Source organism: Gadus morhua, chromosome 23 (assembly GCF_902167405.1).
Source record: "Gadus morhua chromosome 23, gadMor3.0, whole genome shotgun sequence".
NCBI lineage: Eukaryota > Metazoa > Chordata > Actinopteri > Gadiformes > Gadidae > Gadus > Gadus morhua.
Window position 1 is genome coordinate 6,583,578 of NC_044070.1, and position 12,500 is coordinate 6,596,077.

Consider the following 12,500-nt stretch of genomic DNA (forward strand, 5'->3'; position numbering starts at 1 on the left):
ATAATTATTAACATTACGTGCCCTTTTAGCAACGTACTGTTTGAAAGTGTGACGTGTGAATGCCTGTGTGTGTCTGTGTGTGTCACATGCTGATCTGGCTAATTAGTGGAAGAAGGGATCTTGAATCATAAATCATGCAGAGGCTTCAGTCGACACACATAATCTCATTAGGGTTCCACTGTGGGCGGATTATAAAGACTATCTCCCAGTCAGGAAAAGACAGGGACGTGTGTGTGTGTGTGTGTGTGCGGGCCTGTATTTGGCTGGGTGGGTGTGTGTGTGTGGCCTATGTGTGCGTGTGTATGTGTGTCTCTGTGTCTTTGTTTGCGTGGGCCTGTGTGTGGGCCCGTATGTGTGGGCGTGTGTGTGTGCGATTGCGTGTGTGGGGGGGGCTTTTTTGTGTGTGTGAGTGTGTGTGTGTGTGAATGCAGTTATCTTTAGCCAAATTCAATATTAGATTGCATCATGGGTCCTCTATTAAATTCCCAAGTTCTTCAAGCCAAACAAATACTACACTTAGTTAAAAAAATCTTTTTTTTCTCTGTATGATAGGTGTGTGTGTCTATGTGATAGGTGTATGTGTCAGTGTGTTAGGTGTGTGTCTGTGTGATAGGTGTGTGTTTGCCTATGTGATAGGTGTATATGTCTGTGCGATGGGTTCGTGTGTCACCATATAGAAGTCACAATTCAAGTTTGAAATTTTATGCACTTTCCCCATTATGAATATATGGGCTATATATAATGAATAATAATGAAATGAGAAAACAAATGAACAGTCTTCAGAGTCCGGGGACATATTAGTACAGAGTACACAAACATAACCCAATTATAAATCAGGTAATAAGCCAGGCGGTGCCCATATTAATGTGAAATGTCTCGCAATATCTTTCAAATATGTTTTCTTTGGCTCTCAGATGGTACGTACATCTTGCCTTGATCATTTTATACCTGGTAAGAGTGTCTTTTGACAACACAAGCAGCCACAAATGGTCAATGTATTAATAAGATGAAAGGTTCATCTTTCGAATAGCACTTTGTGAAATAAGCCTTTTCATGGAACTATGTGAAATAAGACCACTCCATCTTTAAAAACCTCATATTTCCACCAACATGTTTGCCTGTCAGAGAGTGTAGGATGAGAATTCAGAAAATGTAAACAGAAATTTCTGTTGCAGAAGATATTATCTTTGAATTTACTTGTTGAATATACAGTGAATGAAAAGAACATACTCTGCGCTACGTGGACTCTGATATCTCTTATATATTTCAATGATCTCTCTATTTCATCTGCATACTTTCTCCATACTTTTTCTCTCTCTCTCTCTCTGTGTCTCTGTGTCTCTGTGTCTCTGTGTCTCTGTGTCTCTGTGTCTCTGTGCCTCTGTGTCTCTCTGTCTCTGTGTCTCTGTGTCTCTCTGTCACTGTTTCTCTGTCTCTCTGACTCACTCTTTCTCTTTCTCTCCATCTCTCACTCCTGGACGACTAGGTCTCTGACCTTTCGAAAAAAGTGTATTTTTTTTGTCATGTCATGCTGCGGTGAATAAGGCACAGATAAGGGAGAAAGTTGAAAAGTTAGGGGAAGAGGGCTGGCGGAGAACTTGCCTCGCTACGTCGGTGATATGAAACCCCACTCTGATGGCGGTCATATTGTTGTCGCCACAGAGTCTGGGTTAAACCAACCGAAGAGTGACCCTGTCGAGAGATATTGCTGCCCTGAGGGAACCAGGGGAACACACACACACTCAAACACACACACACACACATAGGCTAAGACATACACGCATGCACGCACACACACAAACGCGCTCGCACACACAGACACGCAAACGCACACACATAAACAGATGCACCCATGCACACACACACACACACACACACACACACACACACACACACACACACACACACACACACACACACACACACACACACACACACACACACACACACAGTAAAACACTCACACAAACACACATACACATACACACACACACATACACACACACACCCCAACAGAAGCAGGTTGTTATGTGGTGTAGTAGAATGAGGTAGTTTGAGTGTCCATCTACATCGATAAAAATGTGTTCATAAATGTTTAATATGCGAAAAAAAGCTTTGAGAATCTTAAAAAAACTCATGGTGTTGTGGACTTTATTTCAAGTGTAAGTGAACCCCCTGTTTCAGCTCGAATTGAGATGATGAGATTTTTTTATTGCGTTTTGGGCTCAGAGTATCGGAAAGGATGATGGATAACGCCATCTCCATGGTTACAACCTTGGCTTACTTTGTGATTTTTCGTTGTTTTGTTCATGTTGTTCAGCATGAGCCATGCTGTATGTGAACTGCACCACAGACTGTGGCGTTATGCTATGAGTCCCCAAGGAGCTTGACCCTCTCTCGAACACGGTTGGCAATGTCAACTGCTGCATGGACGGAGCACCACACTTTCACATCTCCCTGTCGGACTCAGAAAAGGCGCAATTTGAGTTCGGAGTTCAACGGTCATGTTACACCAGTTTATTTCTGAAAAACACTATAATTTTAGTAACCCTGACAAAACGGCATCGATAACCTTGTGTAAGATCATATAAGACAATTAAAACAAAAAAGTAAAGACCGTTGGCTCACCGGGTGGAGCGTGTAAAATATAAGCTCAGTCCTGAACCCAGCGACCCGCGTTCGAATCCTGCCAGTGGTAATTTGCTGCATGTTCTCCCCTCTTTCTCCCATATCTCTCTCTCTTTTTCACTCTATAATAAAATAATAAATAAAAGAAAATACCACTTTGGATTTGCTCACCCTTTAAACTAGTCAAGAAGTTAAGTAGAAAACGTCCACGATCCAACATCTCAGCGGCACGTCCGCTCTCTGGCTAAACGCCAGAGCCGTCCTTCACTGCCCATACTGATGAACTGTATTAGCATAGAAATACCCTGCAGGACCTACGGAGACATTACAATAAACCTGCCTGGGAGAGCTTCTCTATTATCTGTAAATAGGCCTCGCTCAGTGGAGAATTCCATCAAATCAAAAACTTTTCTGGCGCCCCGCTAATCCACGCCTTCAGCAGAGCTGAATATGCAAATTAATTCTATCAACAAGAGAGGGTAATCCGGAAGTTTATTCCTCTCGGGCCTAATTCCTTATCGGGGGAGGGGGGATATTAATGAGATTGCGGGTATTATTGCATAATTTGCCTCGACATTATCCAATGAGATGGAGATGAAACGCGTCCGGTGGTGTATCACCTCCCCCCACTCCTGAGGCTGGGGGGGTAGGCTGCTGCATAATGGTTGAGTCATCCCTAAGTAGTGATTACAGCTCGGAGAGCTGCTAATTACTGGCAGGTTCGAGAACGTCGTCGGGAGTAATTCTATCTCTAATCGCCATTCTGGAATCTCTCCCCTATTATTATTTCCCTGAATTACCAGACAAAGTTAATTGTTAAGTATGTCACCAAGTTCCTGGGGTTCATTCTGATGCATAAAAGTGCCTGGTGTTTCCTTTGTCACTTTTTGTGTGATGTACACAATGGTAAGAGGCTTTAGCAGTATTTTCAGTATTTTTAAATTGCAACTTTTTCTAAACAGATCCAAATGGGGGTTTTCATAGCCTCAATGGATGTCAACTGAAAAACTGTCAAAGTCAAAGCCAAAGTCTACATAATGCATGATACATCATTCCGGGAACTGAAATGATAGCTAATAATGTGCCATGCTGTTCTCTAATCACATCTATTGTCTTTGCGAGTCAACAGCCAAGGCTTCTACTGTTGTCTTCTGCTTGTCCTCAATCATTTTTTAATGGACATAAACAACATAACTACTCAGTGCTTTCCGTTCTTGCTTAGTTTTGAGTGGCTCTATACTTCATTGGATTCTTCCAAATGTTACCATAACCAAGTAAGAGACAGCATGTGTTGCCTGAGAGGGGAACGGTGAAATAATGATTTACTCCGTTGAGGGAGATTCTGCCGAAATGAGGTCTAAGAGATCAGCACACGGGCAGTTTATCATCGTTACTATTCACAAGAGGGTGCTTATGCATTTACTTTGCCGATTTAACATGGTGCACACTGAATATTTAAATAAATAGTTTCAAACCAATAATTTGCAACTGATAAAAGCGGGTAGGAATACTTCATGGGCTCCTCATTTGAGTTTGATAGTGTGGGGTTAATTCAAAAGCTTTCAATTTGAAACAGCTTTGAATTAATTAAACTAACTGCATAATTTGAATATAACTTCCCCTTACTTGAACAACCCAACCTCCTTTAAACTTTCTTCACCCGACTTGAACTAACTTCGAATGCCTGTTTTGCTTTCAGCCTCAAAATGGAGGGAAAGAGCAAAGGGCTGAAGGAGCAGCAGCAGCACCACAAGAAGCTGCTGGCGGCCATGTTGTCTCAGGACTCCTTCGACTCCGCACACAGCTCCGCCCCCTCCATCACAGAGGAGGAGATCGAAGACGAGGATGATGCCATGGAGTTGCTGGGTAATGCCGTCATATGTACGCCCTCACGCACTGACACGAACGCACGCACACACACAAGCACACTTACAGGTTGACACCAAAAAAAACAATAGTGTTTGGAAATCGACGATACAATAAAATCAGGGATGACCACGAAACCCCTCATCACTGAAAAGGCTTTCACCCTTCATGATGAAGCCAGACCTCTCTGAAACGGATGACCTGTTTCTGCCAAGCCAGCCTGCCAAATTGATTTTTCTGTGTGTGCGTGTTTGTGTGTGTGCATATGTGTCTATAACCTTCTTAACTTCAATATTGTTTATTGTTTTAAACATGAATTAGCAAGGGATGCGGATTACTGATTTGAATAACATGTCTGATAATTTCTTATCGTAAAAACGAGCTGTATCTTGTTTGACAATTTACTTTGATAATTTGGTTTGCAGGCCAATTTTTGACTCTACAATTGCTGGATGACTAGTGAGCACGAGGACTGCTTTATGAAACCAATGGGTCAACGGCAAATTAGTATGCCAGTGGAGATCATGTGATTTTCTTGGTGCAACAGTGTCTGCACTCTCATTGTTGGCATGGTCTCAAAATGTCACAGTGAATGGCAGTTGTGCCTTCATACACCTCTCTCTCTCTCTCTCTCTCTCTCTCTCTCTCTCTCTCTCTCTCTCTCTCTCTCTCTCTCTCTCTCTCTCTCTCTCTCTCTCTCTCTCTCTCTCTCTCTCTCTCTCTCTCTCTCTCTCTCTCTCTCTCTCTCTCTCTCTCTCTCTCTCCAAAGTGAAATACGATATAATAGACATTTATTTATCACATCACTGTCTCTCTAACCCATTTTAACCTCTGTCTTCCTCTGCTCTGTAAGCAGACTTTAACTCCTCGCGGCGTTAGAGTTCACCAGTAGATGGCGTTGTGAAGTTTAATAAAGCAGCTCCCTTGTGTCACACACTGACATTAGTTGGAATGAGGGTCTCTCTCTCTCTCTCTCTCTCTCTCTCTCTCTCTCTCTCTCTCTCTCTCTCTCTCTCTCTCTCTCTCTCTCTCTCTCTCTCTCTCTCTCTCTCTCTCTCTCCCCCGCCCCCTCCCTCCCTCAGACACACACACGCTCCAGGCAGACAGAAGTGCATACCGTTTCACACATGGACTTGTACTATAGTTTATTTTATCAGCCTCCTTCATTCCACTTCAAACCACAGTCAATTAAAATTGTAAAAGCAAGAAACACAATCTGTTACCTTCTCATTTCTAAAGGATGCCTGCAGTGGTTCAGGAGAGTCCCACAGCCCCAGTAAACCACGTCTTCTCCCGCTATCAAAGAACACCTTGATGCGAAGCCTTGTCATTTCTCCATGCTCAGATATATGGAGCCCCCCCTCCCTCCTGCGGTCCGCCCCCCCCACCTCCCCCTCAAGCTGCAGTCTGCCAAGGCACATAATCTATACCTCGCTGACGTGGACACTGTTGGTACCTATGCACTTGTTAGCAATGTGCTACTACGCGGTGCGGCTAAAGGGCTATTGAAGGTCGTTAGCAGTAGCGTTAGCTAACTCTAATGTGTGTGCTACTACAGCTTGCTGAGTAGGATGAGAATGTGACGTGTGTGTGTGTGTGTGTGTGTGTGTGTGTGTGTGTGTGTGTGTGTGTGTGTGTGTGTGTGTGTGTGTGTGTGTGTGTGTGTGTGTGTGTGGGTGCGTTTTTTGTCTGTCTGGCAGTTTGTCTTTCTACGACACTCACTGGAGTGACTTTGTTTGGAGGGATGGTTGGCAATGCGACAGATTTACAGTGACTGTAAGGCTGGATGTTTATGGTCTGAAATGCCCCTCCATCATAGCTTTGATTACCTGGGCTGTCTTCACACTGCAGCACACATGGGCGAGAGAGTATAGAACACACAGGGGCGAGAGAGTATAGAACACACAGGGGAGAGAGAGTATAGAACACACAGGGGAGAGAGAGTATAGAACACACAGGGGCGAGAAAGTATAGAACACACAGGGGAGAGAGAGTATAGAACACACAGGGGAGAGAGAGTATAGAACACACAGGGGAGAGAGAGTATAGAACACACAGGGGCGAGAAAGTATAGAACACACAGGGGAGAGAGAGTATAGAACACACAGGGGAGAGAGAGTATAGAACACACAGGGGAGAGAGAGTATAGAACACACAGGGGCGAGAAAGTATAGAACACACAGGGGAGAGAGAGTATAGAACACACAGGGGAGAGAGAGTATAGAACACACAGGGGAGAGAGAGTATAGAACACACAGGGGAGAGAGAGTATAGAACACACAGGGGCGAGAAAGTATAGAACACACAGGGGAGAGAGAGTATAGTACACACAGGGGTGACAGAGAATAACATAGTGCAACCAGGGGTGAGAGAATATAGTACACACGGATAAGATAGTGGAGTACACACAGGTATAGTATTCACAGGGGTGAGAGAGTGTAGGGTGGAACACAGAGGGGTGAGAGAGTGCAGTGCCTTACGGTAAGGGGTACACATTTTTTTATATTCTATTAACCCGAGGTCTCTGCTCATGTGTAAAGTCACAGGGATGTCAAAGAGGTAATCATGAACTAACTTGTCTTTTGAGATCGGGCACTAAACCAGGGTTTATACGTGCTTTATGTGCAGATTCTGCTTAGCACAAAGGTGTCCTTGAAGTGCAGCACTACGGTGCACTGCAAGTTATTATTATATTTTAGCTAGTGCCCACAGGGAGGCGATCTGTCACCCCTCGAGTCGGTCACTGTTTATTCGCTCGCTCAAGAGCACTTTAGCGGGTAACTTTCCGTCAAATATGCAAAGTGCGAATGTCCTAGTTTGCGAGGGGAAGACATGTTACATTAAGGTGGCATATCATCATCAACTATCGATATATATTGTTTCAAGTTGATGTATCCTAATCCAGACGTAACAGTGCAACTCTTTATTTTATATTAAAAACAGCATTCAATGTTATTTGATCATTCATAAATTGGAACCGTTTGAACAAATCTAAAGCAACACAGGCCAGTGAAGTGCTCATCATTGCTACATGAGCTAACAACGACCTCTAGTGGTTAGACTTGGTATCGCAACAACCAATCAAATGCTTCTGCTAAGTTTTGGAATTTATTTTTTCATCTCTTTTTATTTGTGTGTTAATCCTGAGGTCATTTCATTACATAGTGGCTGTCATGTTGTTTATGTATGGTCGAGAAACATATGAACAGATTGAACTGTACATAATTGTACATGTACCACCTGCATAAACCGCAGAATATTTATATTCTCTACTGGCAAGCAGGAATCCAAGTTTTTTATATGGGGGATTTAAACATAATCAACACATGTTTTCTGTTTCTCTTTTTCTCTCTCTCTCTCTTTCTCTCTCTCTCTTATGACATTCCTTTCAAACAGTATTCACTGAGAATGTGAACGTGTGTAGTGTGTGTGTAGTCGGTTTGCTGTTCTTCACACCGATTGGCTGAGAGCTCATCCATGGCGGTTCCTGCTCTGCTAAATACAAATCAACACTTCCCAAATGAGAGCCATCATGATGCTCAAAACGAATACATCATATGGTGTGTGTGTGTGTGTGTGTGGGTGAGGGTGTGGGTGTGCTTGTGTAAAATCCATCTTGTTCACACATCTAGGAGTCTAATGGAGAGGAGAGGGGGAGTAGCGAGGGGAGGGGAGGGGAGGGAGGGGAGAGGGAGTGGGGGGAGATGGGCGTTGGGGGAGAGGAGAAATGGAGGGAGAAGATGAGGGGAAATAACCCAAACTATCATTATGCATTTCCATTAAGACCCCCATTGCGCCCCTAACCACCCCTGGTAGGGGGGATCCCCAACTCTGCGTTCCTTCTCAAGGTTTGTTCCTCGACCATTTAGGGAGGTTCTCATCCAATATGGCCTCTTGTAGGAGACTGGAACTGTGATTAAGGTCTATACAAATACAATGGACATCACTTAACTTGAGGGAGAGGAGAGGAGATTGGAGTGGGGAGGAGAGGAGAGGGGAGGAGAGCAGAGGAGAGGAGAGGAGAGGAGAGGAGAGGGGAGGGGAGGGGAGGGGAGAGGAGAGGAGAGGAGAGGAGAGGAGAGGAGAGGAGTGAGGAGGAGAGGAGAGGAGGAGAGAGGAGAGGAGAGGAGAGGAGAGGAGAGGAGTGAAGAGGAGGAGGAGAGAGGAGTGAAGAGGAGGAGGAGGAGAGAGGAGTGAAGAGGAGTGAAGAGGAGTGAAGAGGAGGAGGAGAGGAGAGGAGAGGAGAGGAGAGGAGAGGAGTGAAGAGGAGGAGGAGAGAGGAGTGAAGAGGAGGAGGAGAGGAGAGGAGAGGAGAGGAGAGGAGAGGAGTGAAGAGGAGGAGGAGAGGAGAGGAGGAGAGGAGTGGAGTCGAGAGGAGAGGAGAGGAGAGGAGTGGAGTCGAGAGGAGAGGAGTGGTGAGAAGGAGATGGGAGAGGAGAGGAGAGGAGAGGAGGAGAAAGGAGTCGAGAGAAGGAGATGGGAGAGGAGAGGAGAGGAGAGGAGGAGAAAGGAGTCGAGAGAAGGAGATGGGAGAGGAGAGGGAAGCAGCGGAGGAGTGAGGGAGGAATAGAGAGCAGTAGATCGAACGAGGGGAAAGGAGAGAGAGAACAGTTAGGAGAAAGATGGATGAGTAACGGGAGGAAGAGGTGGCGGTTGGACAGCAGGAATTGTAAAGCCGTCAGTACAATATGTTCAGAGTGATGTTGCAGTGAAGGAGCTTCTAAACACGTCCACAAGGCGGCGGCAGAGGAGTCAAATACAGTCGTCATAGTTCTCTGCTCTGACCTAAAGGGTACCATATGCATCCATAAAGACGTACACTAATGGGCTTTTGAGGAGTGGAGTTTCAAATGAACAGCATTTTCTGTAATTATTCCCACAGCTCTTGTAACTCTGAAGTTCAGGTTGTTAGCTTGAAGACATAAAAATACCTCCAGGAAGGGTCCACCCGACTCGACAGGATTTTCCAGACTGTTAAGTCAAATCAAAAAGATGTGTTTTAAAGTGTCTGTTTCTTTCAGTTTAATCTGTGTAAGAAGGGAACATGGTGTTTAATAGCGACCGCAGTACAAGTGAAACTGACCCACAGACTCTTGTTAAAACAGCGGAAATGTACCAGATTCTAGCCTCTGTCGGACAGGCAGACCGCAGTTTTATCCTCATCTGAAGAAAGCACAGAGTAGGGAGGGAAACACCCTGCTCTATGGCCTCTCTGTTGTTTCATGGGTTTTAAGTTAATAAAGAGTCTGACGGTTTCTCCCTATTTAGTGACTGGTTTAAATCATACATGGAAGTATTGCAGTTGGAGGATATTGTCCTCATTTGTCCCGTCTCTAGTCTTGTTATGTTTGCGTGTCTTTTGGATATGAAGTGATAATACCTCAAATTGAATCAAGCAAGATGAGCTGAAGGTGTTGGAGGAAAAGGACACACACACACACACACACACACACACACACGCAAGTGCAAACACATACACACCACTTTACGACCACACATAGACACAGCCACACACACACACACACACACACACACACACACACACACGCGCGCACTCACACACGCGCATACACCCTCATATACACAAAGACACACACACACACATGCATAAACACACATACAAACACACAAACGCTCGCACGCGCACAAGCGCACGCACATATTTAATTGAAATACATACACACAACACAAACATAAACACGCACACATAAACATACAGCTAAACACGCATACATAGATGCAACAGACACACACACACACACACACTTTCACACACACATTTGCAAATGCACACACTCACACACACGTGCGCTTGCTGGCTCACAGAGTAACTGTCAGTGTGACATGTGGCCCCCTGGTGCTGGCCAACAGGGGGTCTTTGTGCCCTGCAGTGGGGGGGTCCTGAAACGGGGGCGCTTGATTCCAGTGTGTCTTTAGCCTCTCGGGGTGACTGAGAGGGACTGATGGAGTTAGCAAGAGGGCTTTATAAATCTCTATCTATCTGATCTCTGACGCCCAGGGCATTAAGGAGGAGGAATCGCTAGATGACAATGGCTGTGTGTGTTTCCTCAGTGTGTGTGTGTGTGTGTGTGTGTGTGTATCTGGACTCAGGCCCACAGCCTCTGTCTTGGTGAAAGCCCCTGAGAGCCCTATGGTGTACTATAAAGTCAGCATCACTTCCATCCTGGTGTGCGTCTCCCCGACATGTTTCGGTGCTTCCTGAAACTGAAGTCCAAAGGCCCGGTCTGGAGAGACCGGTCCAGGCTGTGGTTCCCCACGTCGGGCCGTGGACGGTACACATCGCATTTTGCTGACACCTCCAGGTGTCTGGTCCGGGGGGGAGAGGGGGGGGGGGGGGGGGGAGGAGATGGGCAGTCGAGGAGAGGAGAAATGAAGGAATTAGGGAAATAAGCAATACTAGCATTTTGTCCATTATGACCCCATCGTACCCCTTACCCTCCCTTGCAGGAGGATCCCCCACTCTGTGTTCCTTCTTAGGTTTTGTTCCTTGATCATTAAGGGAGTTTTAAGGAAATGATGACTCTGAGGTTCAGTTTGTTGGTTTGAAAACATAAAATACCTCCAGGAAGGGTCCACCCAACTCCCCAGGCTTTTCCAGACTGTTAAGTCAAGTCAAAAAGATGTGTTTTAAAGTGTCTATGTTTCTTTCAGTTTAATCCGTGTAAGTAGGGAAGATGCTGTTTAATAGCGACCGCAGTACAAGCCTTGTTGGAAGTGAAACTGACCCACAGACTCTTGTTAAAACAACGGAAATGTACCAGATTCTAGCCTCTGTCGGACAGGCAGACCGCAGTTTTATCCTCATCTGAAGAAAGCACAGAGTAGGGAGGGAAACACCCTGCTCTAAGGCCTCACTGTTGTTTTATGTGTTTTAAGTTCACAAAGAAGTGTCCGATGATTTGTCTCCATTTAGTGACTGGTTCAAATCATACATGGAAGTATTGCAGTTGGAGGATATTGTCCTCATTTGTCCCGTCTTTGCGTGTCTTTTGGATATGAAGCGATAATACCCATATTTCCTCTGTATTATATGCTTTTCACGCAAATGAGCTGAAGTTGTTTGAGGACAAGGACACACACACACACACACACACACACACACACACACACACACACACACACACACACACACACACACACACACACACACACACACACACACACACACACACACACACACGCGCGCGCGCGCGCGCACACACGCACACACGCACATATTGACATGCAAAGACACACACATATACACACAAACACATGCGGACACATACACACACATATAATCGAAATTCTTATATAAGCATATAGTGGCAACACACACATGCACGCACGCACGCACGCGCGTGCGTGCGTGTGTGTTACTCTGGCTCACAGAGTAACTGTCAGTGTGACATGTGGCCCCCTGGTGCTGGCCAACAGGGGGTCTTTGTGCCCTGCAGTGGGGGCGTCCTGAAACGGGGGCGCTTGATTCCAGTGTGTCTTTAGCCTCTCGGGGTGACTGAGAGGGACTGATGGAGTTAGCAAGAGGGCTTTATAAATCTCTATCTGATCTCTGACGCCCAGGGCATTAAGGAGGAGGAATCTGTAGATGACAATGGGGGGGTGTGTGTGTGTGTGTGTGTGTGTGTGTGTGTGTGTGTGTGTGTGTGAGAGAGAGAGAGACCCTCATTCCAACTAATGTCAGTGTGTGACACAAGGGAGCTGCTTTATTAAACTACACATCGCCATCTACTGGTGAACTCTGACGCGAGTTGAAGTCTGCTTACAGAGAAGAGGAAGACAGAGGTTAAAAGGGGTTAGAGAGACAGGGATGTGATTTGTACTATTGTTTCATTGTATAAATTGTATTCATTTTAATTTTATAAATGTCTATTATATCGTATTTCACTTTGGAGAGAGAGAGAGAGAGAGAGAGAGAGAGAGAGAGAGAGAGAGAGAGAGAGAGAGAGAGAGAGAGAGAGAGAGAGAGAGAGAGAGAGAGAGAGAGA

General features: G+C 45.4%; 1 protein-coding gene across 1 annotated transcript in view; it reads left to right on the plus strand.

Moving 5' to 3' along the window:
• The window catches only part of c23h8orf34 (chromosome 23 C8orf34 homolog), a 70,306-nt gene that overhangs the window by 20,682 nt on the left and 37,124 nt on the right, over positions 1 to 12,500 (plus strand). Inside the window, exon 7 of the mRNA XM_030349620.1 lies at positions 4,328 to 4,494. Within this exon, the coding sequence (XP_030205480.1) occupies positions 4,328 to 4,494 (167 nt within the window). The remainder of the gene's footprint in view (positions 1 to 4,327; positions 4,495 to 12,500) is intronic.